We start from the raw sequence: 21,820 nt of genomic DNA on the forward strand, positions 1-21,820 counted from the left end.
GAAAGTACGCATCCTTGAGGTCCAGTGTGGCTAGGAAGTCTCCCTGCTTGAGAAGCGGAAGGACTTGCTGTAGAGTGAGCATATGAAAGTGCTCTGAAAGAATGTACTGGTTCAGGGGTCTCAGGTCCAATATAGGTCTGAGCGACCCGTCCTTTTTTGGAATTAAGAAGTAGAGGGAGTACACTCCCGCACCCTGCTCGTGGATGGGTACGACCTCTATAGCGCCTTTTAGAAGCATACTTTGCACTTCTTGCTGTAAGAGCGTTAAGTGCTCTGAGGACATAGGACGGCTTCTTGGTGGTATTGTGGGTGGAGTGGAGGTTAACTCCAGACAGTAACCGTATTTTATAATATCTTTGACCCACCTGTCCGTGGTGATGGAATTCCACGTGGACAGGAACCTTTGTAGCCTTCCCCCGACAGGTGTTATGTGGTCGGGAGGAAGGGAGAGGGCGTCACTGCTTGTTCTTGGGGGAGGACCTGGTGTTGCCGTAGCCGCGTCCTCTGCCCTTTGTGCTGGAGCCACGATATCCACCTCGGGTGTTTTTATCATAGGTGGTCTGTGTATTGCCTTTGTTATATGTTTGTTGTGACCCCTGTCCTCTACCTGCTCCCTTGTTTCCGGGGCGACGAAAGGAGCCGCTCCGAAAGGACTGAGTTTGTAGTGCGCCCATGGACTTTGCAGTGTCCGTATCCTTTTTTATCTTTTCGAGGGTGGTGTCAACCTCTGGCCCGAATATATAGTCGGGGTTGACGGGCTGGTTCAGTATATTGTTTTGTACCTCAGGCTTGAATCCTGAGATCCGTAGCCAGGCATGTCGTCGCAACATGACGCTTGTGTTTATGGCTCTGGCAGCCGTGTCTGCAACATCTAGTGCGCATTTGATGGAAGCGTTCGTTAGTAGCTGTCCTTCTCTGATGAGCATTTCTGCGCCTTCCTTGAACTGGTCAGGGAGATGTTGGAATATTTGCTCAAGTGTGTCATAGTGCGCTCTATCATAGCGAGCAAGGAGCGCCTGAGTGTTGGCTATGCGCCATATGTTGGCAGCTTGGGCGGCAACTCGCTTGCCAGAGGTTTCTAACACCTTGGACTCTTTGTCCGGGGGAGGAGCGTCACCTGTTGTTTGCGAGTGTGCCCTCTTGCGTGCATTCGCTACGACGATGGAGTCGAGTGGTAATTGTCCTCTGATGTAAGTAGGATCCCCAGGTGCTGATCTGTATTTTTTATCAATCCTGGGGTTTATCACTCGTGCCCTGGTGGGTTCTTTGAAAATGTCCTTGGCTGGTTTGAGGACCCCCTTCAACATTGGCAGAGTCTTTACATGTCTTTCTGAGGATGCAAAGGTGTCCATTAGAAAGTCATCTTCGATGGTATCAGAGTGAAGCTGCACCCCATGGTTGTTGGCAGCACGTTCGATAAGAGCATTGAACGCTGCAGTATCCTCCGTAGGAGATGTCTTTGCCCCATAGAGTTGTGGATCCTGTGCATCGAGAGGTGCACTGGGGTCTGCAGGGTCGCCCCAAGTTTGATCAGGGTCCTGCTGGTCATCAGGGTCCGTGTCTACATGGTAGGGGACTTGGTCAGCCATGTAGTCCTCCAATGCGTCTGTATCGGAGCGTGTGGGGGAGAACCGGTGTGGATCCTGGTAGGATGAATGGAAGGGTTCATAAAGGAGAGGTTCCGATTCTGCAGGCAACTTCCTTTTTAGTGGGATCCTGAAAGGGTCCAATGGCGGCTCCGAAGTTATCCTTCGGTCCTGGAGAATCATTCTGCCAGTGCCGGCGTCGATGATACGTGCTGGAGACGTCTCAGCAGGTGTGACCGTAGGTTGGGTGACCCGTGTCCTGAGTTGGAACATTTTTGGGATTGTTGACGGAGGCAAGCCGAAGGTAATGTTGGTCGGCACCGAAGAGGCTGCGGGAGCTCCGACCGAACCGGAGCCCGATGTGTCCTGGAGGACAGGTGTGGTTTTGCTGCCTTGCGTCACACCAGGTCGTACTTGGGGCGCCTTCGAGGCTTTGGCACCGGCCAGGCTCGTAGAGGCGGCCGTAGATTTTTTCGGTGCCGGCGGGTCATCGAGTCGGGGTGAAGAGATCACCGTCGAAGTCTTCGATGCCTGAGGCTTAGGTGTCGTCGAGGGAGCGATGTGAGACACAGCAGGCGGTACGGCCCTTGGTGTCGTCGGTGCCGGTAGCCGAGCAGGTTTGTCGGTGCCGATGGCTTTTTTCCGTTTGTCGACTCCAACGTCGCCCGCCTCAAGTTCGGCACCGAAGTCCCTCTTGGTGCGGTCGGTGCCGACGCGGTGCGCTGGCGTCGAAGGCCTCGATCCGACCAGCGCTACTTTCAGTTTCGGTTTCGGTGGAACCGGAGCAGCTTTCGGTTTCGGTTTTGTGATAGGGAAACCAGCCTGTTTATGTAGTAATGGCTGCCGCTGAACGTCCGAGGCCGGGCCCGAGGGCGGGGCCGAAGAACTGCGGGATGGGTCTCGGGTAAGGCCCGAAGGCGATCCCTCGACCGGAGCCATAGGCTGTGGCACTGGTGTTTGAACGGTTTGAACAGGTAGGCCTTGTTCATCATTGGAGCTACTTTCTTCGGCCCCGAAGGCCTCCTCGTCGTCTCCTACCTCGGTGTCGTCTTCACCTCTGTGGAAGAGTGACTCGTCTTCCTCGTCCGATCCGGGTTCGTGTTCGGAAACGGGACTGGAGGGCAAGACTTCCAATTCCTCGACGTCCTCGGCCTCGCCGAAGATGTCTGTCGGGGCCGGTGCCGCGTGCTGCGCCTCGAGTCTCGCCGCTCGTCGATTCCGCAGAGTCTTCTTCGAGCGGAACCGGGCACAGGCCATGCATGTTGATTCGTCGTGGTCCGGCGAAAGGCATTTGTTGCACACCGGATGGACGTCGATGTGTGGGTACTTCGCATTGCATACCGGACACCTTTTGAATGGCGTCCTGGATTCCATCGTCGAAGTAGTCGATGGACAGGTAAATGCGAAAGCAGTCGGTGCTGAAAGTTAGTAAACTAACAAATTCTATCGAAACCCGATCGATAAACAGTACCGACGCGAACTAAAGGCCTTTTGGCCTTGAAAAAATATTTTCCTAACTTGAGCTAAGATAGCACATCCGAACCCAATGGCGGAAAAAAACAATCTGAGGATGGAGAGGATGCCCATGCGCACTGTAGTCCAGGGGAGGAGTCACCTATCCAAGGATACTTCGAAGACTCTTCCAGGACAACAACGTGCAAACATCCGGACCCAACACTAGGCGGCGATCTATGCACAGATATGAATTCAGCAGCCCACATGCCTCGAACCAAGAGGGCGGCACTGGCAAGCTCCGCCAGACGCCATGGTCATCACAGAACGAACAGTCAAAGCAAAAAGGTGAAGAAGAAGGTTGCATCCGCAACATACCATAACGCCACGAAGAGCAGAAGCCCGCAGGCAACCACAACTCCCCAGCACATACCAGGGCTATATAACAGCCAACCCTGCCCCACATGCGGCATGTCAGATCCCAAGACATGGGAACCTCTTAGGAAGAAACTTCCGCAGCAGAGGACAACAAAAAAGACCTGCTGCAAAAAACCCCACAGGAGGTCTATCACGCAGCCAGAGGGGAACGCAGAAGGCTCAATCGCAGGCCCAGCATGGTGTGAAAAACCCAAAGGAAAAACACACAGTCAAAAAGCGCTGGCCAGCAGCCAACAGAACCACAACCTCAGCCAGACAACCGGGGCGACCCGCCCCAACGGAAGAACAGCTCCAAGAATCAGAGCAACACGCAGGTCACTGAGGAGGATAAGAAGGAGGACAAACCCGGCCAAGAACCTCTGGATGGCTGAGTCCGCAGGGGCATGGAACTAAAGAGCACCATCGAAGGGAAGGTCCACCAGCCGTTTTCAAACATTCTCCGGTAATACACTGTCCCGAAGCCAGGCATGGCGACGAAGGGCAACCGAAGAAGCCATGGCACGACCCAACACCTCCGAGATGTCCAGAGCGGAGCGAAGGATAAACGCCGCCAGCTCCCAACCATTCAAGACGTGATAACTCAAATCCACACAAGCACCCTCCTGAGAAGCGGCAGACATCAGGGACTCCGCTGAGTCCCACAAGCAAGAAGTGGCGCTAGTCAAAACACACAGTGTGTTAAGGGTCCGCACTGGTTGAGGCAAACATATTGCGCTCCCAGGAGTCCAGCCAGCGGGCCTCCCGGAACCAAAGCAGCGGCAAAGCAGGAAAGGCAGACTGCAAAAGGGGGCCTCTGGTCGAAGGGTGAAGAGAAAGGCACACCGGATCACGCGGTGTCGGATGGTGTCGGATGGTGGCGGTGCAGAAGCACCGGGTCCCCAGTGGCGGGACGGCCCAAAGTCGCCAAGAGAGAAGAGTGGAGTGAACCCTCGAAGGGAAACAACAGTTTCCTACCACCAGAGCCCTGATGGAGAACCTCCACTAGAGGATCTGCGGGAAAATGGGTTGCTGGATCACCCATGCGCAAAATTCCCAAAGCCGTGGAAACAGCTCGGTCGAAAGCCGCACCCGCCTCCTTAGGGCCCCGTGGAGGGGAAAGCAGCTCCTCGTTAGGGGACGGCTGCAAGCTAAGGCGGCCATCCCCCAAGCCAACCGGAGGAAGGAATGGCCAAGACCGAACGGAAGGAAGAGGGACCGAAGAGTGGGGGACTTGCGGCTCCTCCGGCAAAGACCGCGGTCGTGGAGACGGCGAGGAGCCGTTCTTAGACGATGTCGGGGAAAAAGCCACGACACAGCGGCCCATCTCCGGCGAGGATGACACCAGCAACCACCGAATCTCTGGAGAAGAGGAGGCATCCGAAGAAGAGTCCACGACCTGGCGTCGGCTCGGCACCGAAGAGTCCGCAACCTGAGGCAGGACACCGGCGCCGACTGGCGCCGGAGGAGACACCGGGGCGACCTCCGATACAGCACACGGCGCAGGAGACCGGAGCCAGGGTGGTGAAGGCACGGCGCCGGAACGGTGCCGACCTGACCTCCGATGAGGCAGCCAGGCAGCCGCCTGCGCGGAGGGAATAGGAGACCCCAGCCAGCCGCGACTCGTGACAGGGCGAGATGGGCCCTCCGCCGACCCTTGTGGCGCCGCATGGGGAAGTAGCTGCCGGCGCCGTAGCGGTGTCACCTTGGCCAAGGTCGCCGCCTGTCCCGAGGACTGAGAGGGGCTCGGGCGAGAAGGGTCCTCCGCCGACCGCTGCGGCGCCGCCAGGGCCAGCAGCCGCTGGCACCGTGGTGGCGTCACCTCGGCCTCGGACAAGGCCGCCGCCTGTCCCGAGGACCGAGGGGGGCTTGGGAGTGCGACCCAAGCCCCGGCGACCTCCCGCGACACCACAGGGACTCCAGTGGGAGTTTGCGGCGAAGCAGAGGTGCCGTTGTCCCAACAGCACCACATCCTCCGAGCCTGGATCCGAACCAGCCGGGGCCGGAGCCGCCGCAGAGGGCCCCCCACACTGCAAGGGATCCGCCGATGTCCCATGAGGGAAAGGAGTAGGAGGAGAAGCCACGAGCACGGACGACGTCTGGGCGATTCGGGTGATGCCGTTCCCCAGGCACGCAGGGATGCTGGGCAAAAAGTTTTACGGATCCAGTCTCACGCCTGGGGAGAATTCTACGTGAAGGTATCTGTGGCTAGTAGTCTTTATCAGATAGACCACTACTGCAAATGATGCACTTTCTTCTGTTTGCGGTCCAAGTGGCAAGTCAAACCCTGTTTCATGGGCAGTGTCAAGCCCTCTGGCGTCTTGTAAGCCCATATCAAAGTTGTCATCTCTATAACGAGGAGGGAGAAAACCACCCCCATCCCCACCAACATCTCACTCCTGCAGGGCACCTTTTTCAGCATCAGAGCCAAAAAGATAATGGAGCCCCTGTTGGCTCATCCGCCCTGGTAGAGGAACTGCTTCAGAGTCAAACTGTATGACGACTGGTTGCACTTTTGTCATCTTGTAGTGGGACATCAGTCTAGATCAAGCTGAAGTTGGTTCGGTGTTGAACATCGGTAACAGCACCAGATCCTCTTCTGGAGCAAGAGACATCTGTACCAGCATCAACCAGGAAGTACCAGGTGCAGGTCATGCAGCCAGATTGAATGTCTGTACTGGAGTTGGTTTGGGGCTCAAAGAGGGTACCCAAGGAGTCAGACAGCACCAAGGACGGATTTTTTAGTGGTAACAGGACTAGAAGCCTTTGCGGGTTGTTTGGGAACAAAGGTGCACCAGAGGGAACCAGGAGTGCGCCAAAATCTGCAGCATGACCACTTTGAAGACATCAATCTGATCTCGCGTTGCTGATAGCCAAGGAAACTCAGGGCACACTGGAATCAGTTGCTGAACCGGCTCTGTGACTGGGGACCTCGAGGGAGACCAACTTACATTGTGATGCCATCCCTGCTACTTTTTGGATACAGAGTGATGGAATGGGGTCGAGTCCCGCTTCACTTTTTTGTGTTTCTTCTATTTGGACTTCTACTTAGACCACAAAGCAGATCACTCATGGGAACAGCCCTCGGAGAGACATCAAGTCAGTCTGTGCTCGTGACTTGGAGTAGGACAGAGCGTTATGTGAGGCCCACGACTTCTTGTGTTCAGTGATGTACAGATTCCCTTCTTGGCCCAAGATAATCTTGTGATGTACAATAGCACATTTGTTGCATAACTTCAAGTTATGTCCCGAGCCCAAACACCAAAGACCCACTCGTAGGTATACGACAGACACCTGTTTTCTACAGTAGTGGCATAGTTTGAAACTTGAGGGGACTTTAGACCAGGTGTACTAAAGACTTTTTGCGGATGTAAAGGGTATGATTCACAAAATAGGGCCATTTGGGACCGCAACATGTCATTTTAGTATGCAACGAACACAAATTGCGATTTGGTAATGGTACCAAATTGCAATTTGTGTTTGTGATTACATACCGAATTGGTATTTGTAAGGGGCGTATTTAAGGCGTCTCTTTCAAATACCAATTCAGTGTGGAATTTTTAATGTTTTGCAATCAAAATCCTGTTGGAAAACATTAATATTTTTAAGACTACACAAAGGTAGCAGTAACCCATTCGCAAATGGCAAGAGGTCCCAGAGGGAATCCTTCCTCTTTGTGAATGTAACAGTTTGTTTTAAACGCATCCCATTTTTATAGAAAACGGGCAGCTTTAAAACAAAATAATTTTTATTTTATTTTATTCAAAAGCAATCACAGACATGGTGGTCTGTTGACACTAGCTGGCCATCATCCCTGTGATGGCTTTAAATTGTAGAGGGTTGCAATTTGTAACCTACCTCACTAATATTCATGAGGTTGATCGAATTGCATCCCACTATAATACGGTATTTTGCAAACCGACCTATTAGTGCATAGGTCAGTTTGCAAAATACCATACCTGTCGCACAAATAACGTTTGCAAATTGCGACCAGTATTTTGCGACTAGTATATCTGGCCCAATACATAGCAAACTAGATTAAGGTTAGCAGTAGTTGTAAACTGAGTAATTTGAGCACGGAGCTCCCAAACCACATCAGAAGGCACGCAAAGAAAGGAACTGACGTAAGAGCACAGGGGTGGAGCTTATATGTGGCTTCCCTAAGTCACTTCCGAGGTGGTATGGAGGGGCACGGAAGCACTGCTGGAGAAATGTTTCTGGGTCAAGTCTGGTGCACGGGGAGTATTCTAAGGTGAGGTATCTGTGGTTAAAAGTATCCATCACTAAGATGTCTAAATTGAAAGAAGGCTTTAAAAGGATCTAGGTTTCACTGGCACATACATAAATGCGATAGCCATTGGACAGGATAAACTGTGACTATGGATGAACAAAGATTAAGTACAACAAGATAGGGGATGAATGAAGAGACTGGAGTCATTCTACAAGGAGTCACAAGAAATAAGTAAAAAAGGGCGGATGGGTACACACATGGCAGCTGCACCACATCTACTCTAATATGAGTACCAAGATGGAGTGATCACCACAGCTGAAAGATGCAAGGACATCTCCAGTGATCAAAGGTCATGACAAAATGGTCATTCTTCCCATTCAGCGACTTATGAAGAATGCAACCTAGGATGGGTGTTTCCCTAGCTGGCTTAAAGCGGATCTGCAATGGACTACACCCTACATCTTTGGTAAATCCATGAAAGGACAAGTTACTTACATGTAATCCTAGTTCTCTTCCCAGAGGAACCCTCATCAAAGTCATAAGCACTAAACAGTCCCGCCCATGTGCAGGTATACTGGAGCACTTTTAAATCATACATATCTAAATTTGGACAACAGTACACTATGAATGTTTGAGGCCTACAGACAGGCCAAAAACGTTCACATTTCATGTAATTGTCATTTAAAAAAAAAAAAGAGCCAACTACATAAAATTGACATTGATAAGAGAAGTGACCATAGAAAATCTTTCAGAAACCTTTTTTTAAAAGGAAAGGAAATGTGTGACATTGTTAGCCAACAGAATGAAATGACATGAGTCTGAAAGAAAATCTAGCGTCCCCAGAAATAGGATTCACTGGAAGAGAAGGCATGGTTTTTAGGGGCAGTTGCATAATGTTAGATAGCCGTTTACAGAGCAGAATTTAAATGGTTTGAAGAAGGGTGGCATGCTTATTTGTGGTTACCCTTGAATTTAAAGACTAAACTACTTTTGCCAGGGGTTCAGTGAAGCAAGTATGCTTGTATTGAGGCAGAATTTGTGTGTATTAGTACTAAATGCAAATGTCACTGAAGGTGAAAACAGAAAGCCTGATGGTATTACTCTAAACGGATAACTTTTTGTGCAGAGTCAGCACCAGATAGTCCCATTGATTTATAGTATTGATAAGTCAATGGCAAAGTTATAACTGTCTATGAACACACTGCAGAGGGTCCAAGTCCACATGCTCTGTTGACTAACTTGGGAAATATGCAGGCAAGATATACAAATAACTTTCATGTGAGAAAAGCACAGCCCACATACTATGGAGGCTTTCTTAGAATAGGTCAGGAAGGGCAACATGACAAAGCAGACGGGTAACTTCTAAACCCCACAAGTAGTCCCTATAACAGTGGTAACACCCCCCTGGGAATAGGTCTCCCCTGCAACCCTCCCTGAACCAGCATCAAAATAATCTACATTCTTTTGGGCAGAGTCCCTCCGAATAGAATTCCAACACTTGCAATCATCTCTGTTCTTTAAACTCCCTAGCACAGAGGTTTTGGAAAGTTTGTAACACATACAAAGCATTTCTAGATCAAAAGGGCAGGTTAATGTTTGTAAATAGCATTTTCCATGAGAGTTAGAGAGGGGTTGATGAGACACAACTCTCCATATTTCATATCCTAGCAAACATGTTGCCAAATTTAGAGATCCGTAGCTTGTAAACGTTTGACCACCCCATGCTATGTAGATCCACAAAAGCCTATTCCATCCAGCCCAAGATGGATCACATACCTACCAGTGATGAGACACTAGTGAGATCCATGCTGTCATGCGGGACCATATGCACATCACAAAGGTAAACGGCATGTACTTAGCATGCGTTACTTCGCATGCCATTACTACGCGGACGTTAGAACGCACGCGTTGTTACTTAGAAAACCTTTACTACGCAAGTCGGAACAGCTACTTGCGTTACGGGGGGGGGGGGGGGGAGGTGTTGGATTTAAATTCCAACACCTTCCCTAGTGTCCGCATAGACTGGAGTTGGAATAGTAAATTATACTATTCCAACATCCAGCACCCCCTACTGCAATTCGTTGTTCCGAATTGCGTAGGAAAGGAATGCGAACTAAAAACGCGGTCGTACTAACGACCGCGTAGTAATGGCATGCGTATTAAACGCATGCGAAGTAACGTCGTATATTCCATCACAAATAGTGGTTTTGGTGATGACTGTGGGATACCGCCTTCAGTCTTTCTATATGCTGGGAGAGATATGGGGAGATGGAAGCCATGGGTGGAATATGTGCCTATCAGTGTAAGTGTGTGTGTTGACAGGAATAAATGGACATGGAGAACATTGTATGGAACAAGGGTTTCTTCTCGAACACAGTCCGGGTCAACACTTTCAACTGGCAACTCATTCCTTTTGTACCTGGTACAGAGCACGTCCTCATGCAAGCTTCCCTGGCAGCGCTGGCACTGTGTCCAAAGGCGGGAAAACTTCTCCTCCAGAGAGCCCAAGTGTGAAATCTGGGAAAAGACAAATTGTTAGAGAAAGGTACACTCAAACAAACACAACCGACACGTGTGAGCAGACATGAGGTATGTGACCATAGAAAAGCACAATCAGGTAACTACTTTATATGCTATGGATTGTTACAGGTAAAACAGCAGAAATCACAGCCTTCAGATTTGAGGCATGAGCCTCGAACACAGTAATGTTATCCAATTGGAGAAACATTTACTGCATAGGCACACTTACAAATGATTCTCAGGGTTACTCTTCTGGACTTAAGGTGCTTAGGGGCCAAGGTCCACAGAACCACCAGCAGTTCGGATTTACCTGCCCTGGTGTATACGGGTGCAGAGGTGCTGCTTGTGACAATAGCCTCGAACACTATCTGTTAAAGCCAATGGAGAAACCTTTAACAACAAAAAGGCTGCAAGTGGGGACTTGAGGATAAGTCTGGCAGAACCTAGAGGGGCGTGGCTCCCGAGGGTCTCTGGAGCAAGGGGCACCGTTGGTTGGCTAGGACTCTGGCTGTGGGGCTCGGGTGCAGAGATGTTTTGTCCGGGGCGTCGCTTGGGAACCTCTCACTTGGAGTTGACCTGGTGATGGGGGCAAAACAGGACAGCAAGGTCACTCTTGCTGCTGGCCTCGGTGATGCCGATTTCTCTCGTCTGTAGGTCGGCTTTGGCAGGGTTGGTGTCCAGACCGGACACTTAAGCCTTGGCTGTAGCAAGGGCTCCGGTACCCATGGTATTGGTGCTGGAGTGCTCCTGGAGGGTTCAGCGGCTCGAAACTCGCTGGGGAGAATGGCTGACCGCTGGGAGCCAAAGTGTCCTTCTCCTGGAGTGCTGCTTCCTCAGCAGACCCGGTGGTCAGTGGAACGGTGTACCGGAAAGATGTGGTTGGTACCTGCACACTGCAGGGAAGTGGCTCCTCCACTTCAAGGGAGATGGTGACTATTTGGTGAAGTGCTGGCAGCCCTCCAAGGCTTTAGGAGGATAAACAGCTGATGGATGAGTCGGGTCTTTGAAACTGCTGGGGTAGCAGCAGGAAGTTAGGGTTTTGCACCGAATCCGGGGCTGGTCAACAGTTCTTGCGTTTTCGGCTCTGCTAGGTCCTTCTTTTCCCAGTTGATTAATCTGAGTTCCTGGTGTCAGGGGGCAACTGAATACTGAATTTAGGGGCAATAAGGGGAGTATAAGGTAGTAGCCAAAGGGCTACCTACCCCTGGGATGCCTACACCCCCTTTCTGACCACTTCCTGTGGAAAGTGGACATAAACTTAACCCAGAGTTCCTAGTTCCACTAAAAGCAAAACCCCACCTTAAGGATGTGACTAGCCTGAGTGTGAATACAGCTTCTGACCAGCTAATTATCTCGCCTTTTGTAGGAAAGTAGGATCTGATTTTATGGTTACCCCCACTCTTTGCCTGGTGCTATTCTGTTGTTGACTAATCGGATTGTGATCCTGCTAATCATGACCTCAGTCTCTGTGCTTTCGCCCCTAAATTGGTATGGTAGGTACATTCCAGATTGGACACTGGTGTACCCTTATCAGTCCCTAGTATATGGTACTGAGGCACCCAGGGCATAGGTACACCAGGAGTCCCTCACGGGCTGAAGCATACATTAGGCCACCCATTGGACCCACTCAAACTGTAACGACAGGCCTGTCATTGCAGCCTGTGTAAGCTGGTGCTAGCACCACTTACGAAAAAAATAGTTTTCCCTATATCTAAGGTCACTGCACTTAAAACCAATAAGTCATTCCCAAAGAGAAGGCCTTTCAATCCTGAAGGCAGGGTGCTCAGTTCCAAGTGTGAGTCCCAAGCTGTAAGTGCATCAGCCATTACGATACATAGAATGGCCATGCGTCATTACGCGATGACCATCTCTAAACTGGCTGTAACTAAACCGGTCATGTGTGGTATCAAACATTTTGGAATCATACCCACACACGGTAAACTGTATGGGAGGTACGATTCCATGCAGTGTAAATCTACTATGGGAGTCCCTCAGTGCGCCTGGTACCAGTCTTCTAGACCCGGACAGCACAACATTGCTGCTGCCAACCAGAGAGAGTATTCTGCCCTCCTGCTGCTGAGCCAAGCTTGAGCAGGGGACGGCAGAACAAAAGGTATCCTTTCACAGGGAGGTGTGACCACCTCCCAGACAGGGTATAGTGTATTGGGGCCCGGTGACAGCACTTGCCAGCGCCACTCAGTCTGCTTGAAGGCCTCCTTGCATAGTCCAGTTCAAACCAGCTGAGGGAGCCGTTGGCTCCTACTCTGGTGCGAAACTGGACAAAGGAGATGGGAGTATCCTCCCCACTGTCTGACCCCTCCCCTGGGAGGGATCCCTGAATCGTCCCATCCCTTTCCTTAGGGTACTTAAGAGCTTACTTTAGGGCGGGTCCCTAGATTTGTTGTGGGACAAGTTTCATTTCAAGACACTACCATTTCTTCGACCGTGTGGGCAGTCTGGACTTCACTCTGAGAATCAAGGCTGCAACTGGGAAGACTCCCGCTGCTCCTGATCTCATCACCCTGCTTGTCTGCTGCAACGTCCGTGCCTGTGCTTTATACAGGAACCTTCAAAGGTCTATGGCCATCCAAGACACCTGAAGGAATCTCCCTTGAAGTGAAGGAGTCACTTCCATGCATCTGCAGGCACAGCAACTAAGCTGACCTGTCTGCTGATCCTGGGCTCCCACGGACTCCGAAAGGCTGCGCAACACAGGTGGTGGTTTCTTCACATCCCTCTAGGCCTACCCTGTCCTCTCACCAAGTTTGAGGCAATTATCCATCGTCAGAGCCGCAGGAATCGAACCCCTGTGAACCGCGTCAACTTGCAGTTGCAAAGGTTTGATGGCTTCCTTCCACCAAGATCTTCAGGCTCCAAGTAGCCCCACTTCAAGCATCTCCTGTGACCAAGATCTTCGTCCTCACCGCATCACTTGCATCGTGGGTCTTCATCTTTGGTGAGCAGCTCTAGGTCCTCTTGTGACACTAGTGCTTCTGGCCTGTGGGTCCTCCTGAGGGTCTCCTTTGATTTCTGCGGACTCCCCTGATTGCTCGGGGCCTGCCCTGACACCCCTGCTTGGGTTGAGTACCTTCTTCAGTTTCCACGTTGGTTGCAGTTGCAAAGGATTGTTGGTGCCTCCGACAGACATCGTCCACTCAACCCTCAACATCCGACATGGACAGCTCGCGCACGGCTCCTGGTATTTCACAGCGTCGCCTGGTCTGCACAGCTGCAGTTTCAAGGTCACAGTCAGCTCTCCTGCAACACTACTTCGGTGGGCACTCTTCCGGGCCTTCTGGTCACTGCCAAGTGGCATAGACTCTGTCTCCTCTGCTTGCAGGTACTTCTCAACTTTAATCCACCTTTGGGTTCCACCGGACACTTTCATCTTCTCCAGCAGCGGCATGTTCCTGAAGTCCTCCATTGAGTTTGACAGCGGTTTCCGACACCACTTCACACCTATGCACCCGGCTTCCCGTGTTTGGTATCCTGGTTCCTAGGGTATCCACAGGTGGGGTGGCTCTCCAACCTTTGTCTTCCACTGGGTTTCTTCAGGGTCTACTGGGAAGGGCCCCTCTTTAAAATTGCAACAGCGACTTACCCACTGACTTGTATTGAGCCCGCGGTCCCGTTCCCACTTTGCACATGGCCTCCGTGGGGTTCCTGATTACTTACTAGGGGTGGTTCTTTGGGGCCGCAGCAGTTCTACGTCTTCTGGGTATAGTCTTGACTTGAGTCGTGGTTCACATACCACTATTATAGTATATGGTTTGGTCTCCCCCTGGAGACCACTGTGTATTTGTGCTACTTACCGGTTTCTATTGTGTGCATTGTGTATATCTTTGGCCTGGAGATATCTGTATGTGTTAGTGAGTTTCTTATAATAAATACACATTTTTATACATACAATGTGTGGTTCTTTTTCACTTAATCTATACCTATAAGGTTATGCTCTGATAAAACAAGCTGCTTTACACTCCTTCTGGACTTAGCCTGAAGGCTGCTCTCCACAGCTACCACTCAGAGTTTTCTAAGGTTGTCTAAGACCACTAAAATCACCATAAGGGTGGTTTGGATTGGTGCAGTGTGCCCACTTACATAAGTGTGCACCATATACCAAGTCAGCTTCTCACACCTTTCCTGTGTCAAATGGGCCTCAGGGCAGGAAGTGGCATCTCCCGAGTCTGGCGGAAGCAGGAGTTGCATATCAAAGGCAGTAAAGGCTCTGAAAGTTGTGGCCTTAATATGTTAAAACACAAGCCATCCTACTGCAGGAGATGTGAACAAATATTTCTGGAAAAGGCATTTTTATGACCTTTGAGAGCGTGGGATCTCACCAGCAGGGAGTCAGAATCTTGTCTGCAGTAGCAGGCTGGATGACACCAGCCAGCTAGCACACTAAGAAACTAGTAGTATTCAGAGGGCTCTTCTAAGGTGCTCTCTGGGTGCATGTCAGGACAAATCCGATACTGGCATCAGTGTGGATTTGTCAAGACAGGGTGTTTGATACCAAACTAACAAGTTACTTACCTTCATTATCGATGTATCTGTAAGAAACATGTTAGTTATAGATTCCTTACTTTAGAATTACCCCCAGGCCTCAGACTGGATCCGGTGAAATATTTCCCTAGCAGTATCCCTGTGCGTCAGTGGGTGGCGCTGGTCGACTCTGCGTCCGTCGTCGGCGTCATGCTCGCCGGGATGACTTCCCGGTGCCTACTTAGACGCCGCCCCTGCGCGCTGACGTCAGTTTTGACACTACTTTCCACGCAAAAAGCACAGAAAAAGAAAGAACTGATGTAAGCGCAGGGTCGGCATCTAAGTAGGCACCGACAAGTCATTCCGGCAAACACAATCCACCCACCTACGAGCAGGGGTACTGCTAAGAAAGAAATTATCCGGATCCAGTCTGACGCCTGGGGGTTAGTCTAAGGCACGGGTACTCATAGTACGGCCCGCGGGCCGTCAGCGGCCCGGCAAGCCTTCCTTGGCGGCCCGCGGACCTTGCAGACATAGTGCCTGTGCCCTGTGCTTGTCAGCGAACACCGCCGGTTACAGCAGCGCGGAGCTGTGAGGCCGGGCGATTCTTTTAAAGGCCATTTACTTGTTAATGAGGCTTTGTTGTATTTCACCTCTTCTTAGCGCCCCTGCGTCTCCCCTCTGAATGAGTGGAGATGCAGGGGCGCTAAGAAGAGGTGAAATACAACAAAGCCTCATTAACAAGTAAATGGCATTTAAAAGACCTGTGAAGTACTTGGGTGCGGCGGCCGTGTGCATTCCCTGGAAGCGGTCAGCGAGGGGTGAGGTGACAGAGGACAGCAGGGTGAGGTGATGGAGGGCAGCAGGGAGTGAGAGCAGGGGGTGAGGTGACAGCGGGAGGAAGACAGAGTGCGACAGAGGGAGGAAGAGGGAGGGAGAGAGAGGGAGAGGAGGAAGACAGGGAGAGGAGGAAGACAGGGAGAGGAGGAAGACAGGGAGAGGAGGAAGACAGGGAGAGGGGGGAAGACAGGGAGAGAGATAGATAGATAGATAGATAGATAGATAGATAGATAGATAGATAGATAGATAGATAGATAGGGCGGGCGGGAGACAGAGTGAGAAATAGATAGATAGATAGATAGATAGATAGAGAGGGCGGGAGACAGAGTGAGAGATAGATAGATAGATAGATAGATAGATAGAGAGGGCGGGAGACAGAGTGAGAGATAGATAGATAGATAGATAGATAGATAGATAGATAGATAGATAGATAGATAGATATGTGTGCATACCGGGTCTGGTGGCTCAGTGGATGAAGGCGTCCGCTGCAGTGGCCTGTGTTCAACCTCATGGTCATAGTTTTTTTTTGCTCTAGCCCCGCCCCCTCCCCCACTGGCCCCGCCCCCACCGGTGCGGCCCTCAGCCAGAAACCACACTGTAAATTTGGCCCCCGAGAGAAAGTTTGTGAGTACCCATGGTCTAAGGTAAGGAATGTATAACTAACAGCCCCCTTCAGATACCATGATTTTCAGTGAAGCCATCATCTAACTGGGAAAATAATAATTACCAGTGCCCAGTACATATAATTAAGATGGCTTCCTGAACACTTGCAATGTCAGGGCAATGAAACCAGTCCTCACAGGGGTATGTATATCTGCTCATCAAGACATCTCCTCACATATAATATAATGCACCCTGTCCTAGGACACTAAGGCCTGCTGTAGAGGTCACTTACATACAGTATATGCAGTCTGCATGGGCATGGCACTCAGGGAGGGCGTCATGTGTTTTCAAAATGGTTGTGTTTTCAAAACGGTTTGCACCATTTCCGAATCCTGCAATGGCAGGCTGCATGCAGTTATTGTGTGGGTCTCTTTGGATGGCTCAATACATGCTGTAGTCCAAGAGACCCTCTTTAGTACCGATCCCCTGAGTACCATAGGTATCATTTACCAGGGACTCACACGGATGCTAAAATACTTGCAGATTGGCTTACAATTGAACAAGTCAGTTTAGGGGAAAGAACACTGGCACTGAAGCCTGGTTAGCAGGGTTCAGTGCACTGTCAGAGTTGAGAAACCAGCATGTAGTCGTTCAGATGGGGGCAAAAAGTGTGGGGACATCTGCAAAGAAGTCCAGCTTCCTGCATACTGAATAATCGCATAGTGCATAAATTAGTGTGAATTTTTTGTAGAGTATGAAACTATTTTCGAGCATATGAATGAAGTTGGCACATGCTTCTGAATATAGTGTGGAGATATAGTCTTTAAAAGCTGAACATGTTACTTACCTTTAGTAACGTCTTATATGGTAGAGACACTATCTTGCCGCAGATTCGTTACTTTAGTATATTCCCCAGGCAGCAGACTGGATCTTGGGTTTAAAGCAGTAAACCTGTATGCCAGTAGGTGGCTACGTTCAGCTCTGTGAAAGTAGTAACATGCACAGTGCCTATATAGGTGCCACCCCTCTGCACTGAGTTTCTTTTCGCGACTTTCCACACCAGAAGCAAGAAGACACGAGAAACACCTACAACTGGTGTGAATTTCTAAGGCCCTGAGAAAGGTGACCCTCACACTGTAATCAGTTCACAGGGAGGATCGGTAAGGCTTCTGCGACTAGAAAGTCTCTACAAGATAAGTCGTTACTGAAGGTATAGAAACTTGTTCCTCTGATATAAACTTCTAGCCGCAGATCCCTTACCTTAGAATAGATACCCAAGCAATGACTCCCCAGAGGTGGGTCTGCAAAACTAATTTAAACCTAAAAGTCCTGCATTACCGAATGGGCAAAGTAGCAATTCTGATGAAACGGACTGTAAAGGCAGTAGTGTTTGGTAAATGTGTTCAGAGATGCCCACATAGCTTCCTGACAGATGTCAACGACAGGGACTTCAACAGCTAATGCAGTGGTCGCAGTGTTAGCTCTGGCAGAATGAGTATGCAAGCCCTCAGGGGGTTGATTTGTGGCGAATGCGAAGCAAATCTTTATGCAGAGCGCTACCCATCATGAGATGGTCCGTTTCTGCATGGCTTTCCCCTTCTTAACTCGAACATAGGCTATGAAGAGTTGATCGTTCACCCAGAATTCATTGGTACGATCAAGAACGAATAACACTCTTTTTGGGTCCAGGCAATACAGTCTCAACTCTTTTTTAGAAGTATGAGGTGGAGCAAAGAAGGCAGGAAAGGCAATATTTTGACCTACATGAAAGGGTGTCGCTATCTTCGGAAGGAGGCACATGTTCGAAGGACTAGCTTGTCTGGGTAAAAGGTGATCTAAGGAGGGTGCACACACAGTACCTGCCATTCGCTTACCCTTCTGGCCTAAGGTATGGCAACAAGGAAAGCTGTCAGTAACCGCAGTGGACAGTTATGCAAGGCATGCACATCAGAAAGGTCAGAACTAAATTGAACTCCCACTGGGGCATGAATAATGGCCTGAGAGGAAATGTGCAGGAGACATTTAAGGAATCTAGTCACGAAGGTGACTTGAACACAAGGTTGGTCTAGAAGCTGAAAAAATGCTCAAATGGCTGAAAAGCAGTTGTTAACTGTGCCCAGAACAGAGCCCTCCTGGGCCAAAGCGAGTACAAAAAGTAAAGCCTGGGAGAAGGTTGCAAATTGAGCGTTGATGTTCCTAGATGCACACTATGCCACGAATGTGTCCTAGAGGCAGGCATATACCATTTGGGGGAGGGGTGCCTGGCTGCCAGGATAACATCCCAGACATTTGGAGGAAGGTTGAAGACTTAACTGTGGTGCTCAATCTTCATGCATGAAGGCGAAGGGGTACGCAGGTTCTGGTGGAGAACCCTCCCCTGCTGCTGCAACAGAAGATCCTACCGAAGGGGCAGCCTGATTGAAGGATCGATGGCCATGTTCAGCAGCTCAGGATACCAGACTCTCCGTGCCCAGTTTGGAGCCAAAAGGATGACTTGGGCCAGTTTTGGTTCTTGTTGAGAACTCTGTGCAGGAGTGGTATGGGCAGAAAGGCATACAGGAGGGCTAAGCTCCACTCGCGATGAAGAGTCTCCGAACGAGAGTCGTCTTGGAATCTTCAGTGTGCAAAACTGCCGACATTGCACATTCTCAACAGAGGCGCACAGATCTAACCATGGTTCTCCGCACTGTTGAAAGAGACCTTGCGCCACCTCTGAGTGGAGACGCTATTCATGATCCATTTGGCATCGAAGGCTGAGTTTTATGTTCCCGTGTTCCGAGAGCTCACCAGGTGTATAACCTCAAGGGATATGCCCTGATGTTGCAGAGACGCAGGGCCTCTTGACAGAGGGTCCACAACCCCACCCCGTTGTTACAGTACCACATGGCGGTGGTATTGTCCATGAACACTTGTACCAGCAAAAAATGCAGTCACATTGGCCATTTTTCTAGGGTGTGTAACGATCTTAAGAAAACTTCTGCACCTCTGATAGGGAAGTACCTTGTGTTGGTGAAGGCATGGAGTTAATAACGAGACTGTGGTAAAACAATTGGAACCAATAAGAGCATCGTCTCCTCATCAGGTATTTTAGTATTTGTGATACTGTCCAGGAAGTTAAATGCCCACCTAAACCTGTTGTCAAAATTTGGGGTTTTGAGTTGTAACTTGTGATTGATTCTAGTTCTCCATGGACTATAATCACCAAGGAGTACTGTTTGGAAAAATTCTGTAATATTTTGGACCTGGATAAACTATAGGAATCGGACATCATAGCAGAAAGTTTCGATGGGTCCATCTTTGTTATTTTTGGTTATTAGATTGTGGTACTGAAGTGCAAGGGGAGGCTAACTCAAAATAAATTGTATGTGGCTGTGAACAGAGCGTTAGGATGGAGAAATAAAATGTATGTTGAGAATACTTTTGAACCCCAGGAGTATGGAACCTGTGGTACCTATTACAGATCACTGGAATGAGTATGGTGTAACTGATCAATTTCCAAAGGTGGATAGTGGCAAACTAGGTAAATTGACTGGTTACAAACATAATATTAAAATGCTAAAAGGTGCTATACATGTGAAGTAGAAGTTGAGGGGTGTACCGATTATTGTCAGACAAGAATTGAAGGAGATGAAGAATGAAATGGTAGATGAAGGTATTATCGAAGAAATCAAATCCTGAGTAAGTTACTCCTATAGTTTTGACACGCAAGGCAGATCAAATGTTAAGATTGTGCGTAGACCGAAGGGCATTCAATGCTATTATTATTATGGATTGTCATCCTTTTGCCTAACATTAATGACGTTGTATGCTGTTAGAGGCGATTGGGATATTTTTCACAATAGATGTAAGATCTGCCTAGCACCAGATTGAGTTAACCGAAGTTAAACATTTGACTGCTTTACTCATGCCGCAGAGATGAACCAATTCAAAAGAACACCTTTTGGGTTGGCCTCTGCGGAGTCTGTGTTCCAAAGGGCATTATTCCAAATTTTTAAGAATATTGATAATTCTGTGAACTGCTTTCAGGATGATATCCTCATATTCTCGAAGAATCGACAAGAATATTTGGAACATTGGAACATTGGTGAGGTGTGTAAGAGGGCTAACCCTAAAGAAAAGTAAATGCAAGGAGTATTTAGGTCATATGTTGTTTGGAAGGAGGTGGTGCCTAAGATGTCGCTGGTGGATGCAATTATCAAGACCCCAGCATCACTCGAGGAAAAAATCCTTTCATTTTCTGGGTTGTGTGAATACTATAGTAAGTTTGCAACCAAAATGGAACCTTTGCGAGATTTGACAAGGAAAAACACAATTTATTTTTGGGTTGGATAGGCAACAATAAACGTTTCAACAAATCAAAATGGACATTGTGGGAGTGCCTACGTTGAAACATTTCTGTATGAGCAAAGAGTGTCTGATCACAATTGATGCAAGTTTATATGGCCTGGGTAGGGTCTGATCTAAAAAATGTGGGAAGGAAGAGTTGAATGTGGAGTTTGCATTAAGGGTCCTTAATGATACAGCTAATTATACAGCTGTCACCTGTAGAATAGCTATGGTCACCACAGCAATCATCAAATGCAGGGTTTGCCTACTCCAGTGCGAGACAACCAAACCCTGCATTGTCTCAGGGAGAGTAGATGGGTTTCGAGTATGTGCCTGTAATTCGGGACCCTCTTAAAAGTCCACTGTGCAGTAAATGGAGCACAAACAATATTTCTACCCAAAGGTTTGTTATACTCCAAAGGATAAATAGAAGTCTTCTGGTCGGGCCAGAGGTCTGGACATTTGCTAAATGTCATACTGGCCCCCTACCACTGAAGGGTGGTGTAATCTAGCGGTTTGATCATAGGACAGTATGTCTGCAGTTTTTCCAGGTTCCTGAGGGGAGGAAGCTATCACCAGGCCTCCCTTACTCTGCAGTGATCAAGGAAACTGCAGCTGCCAACCTCATCTATCTAGGTGTGTGTGTGTGTGTGTGAGTGTGAGTGTGAGTGTGTGTGTGTATATATATATATACACATATACATATGTATGTATGTATACACACACACACACACACACACACACACACACACACACACGGTCATTAAAAAACCTTGATAATACACACAAGATGGGGCCCGGAATAGCACAGTGATTCACTAACACCCTCTCCTCTCTCTAGACCGGAACTGACACGGTGATTGAACACCACATAAAAGAGAGTCTGCAGGAAACACATCTTGTATCTGTACGAGCACTGAAAAAGGCAACCGCCGAAACGAGTCTGCTCTTGGAATAAAATTCATGAATCCTGAAACCCTGCGAATGCTCATCTGTCTTTTGGAAGTCGAAGCGTACATATTTTGAGAGTTCCACCCTCTCATGTGGTAGCACCCGCCCAGGAAGAGTTCTACAAAGTGCTTGGTGGAGCTTGGAGCGGATTTGTATAAAGACACTGCCGCGAGAGTGCATGGAGGCACGTAGGTCCCAGTCGATGAAATTCGGAGATTATTCAAATCTCTGGGAAAGGTAATTGGACCAATCCCTGCGGATAGCTATTTGCTGATGAGAAGCTGCCTTGCAGTTTGGGCAGGGGGCAAAGGAGACTGAAAATATGAACTAATGTGTGGAGCTATAGATTGAAGGAGGATATAGTCCATTCAGGGCAGAGGCGCATTAAAAAACGTTGATAATACATGCAAGATGGCGC

At 49.2% G+C, this 21,820-nt stretch overlaps 1 protein-coding gene across 2 annotated transcripts in view; it reads right to left on the bottom strand.

The window, feature by feature from the left end:
• POLD1 (DNA polymerase delta 1, catalytic subunit) overlaps positions 1 to 21,820 on the bottom strand; it is a 509,877-nt gene that overhangs the window by 38,666 nt on the left and 449,391 nt on the right. For both annotated transcript variants that reach the window (XM_085616214.1, XM_085616215.1), the window contains exon 26: positions 10,103 to 10,200. In XM_085616214.1, the coding sequence (XP_085472340.1) occupies positions 10,103 to 10,200 (98 nt within the window). The remainder of the gene's footprint in view (positions 1 to 10,102; positions 10,201 to 21,820) is intronic.

Source organism: Triturus cristatus, chromosome 7 (assembly GCF_964204655.1).
Source record: "Triturus cristatus chromosome 7, aTriCri1.1, whole genome shotgun sequence".
NCBI lineage: Eukaryota > Metazoa > Chordata > Amphibia > Caudata > Salamandridae > Triturus > Triturus cristatus.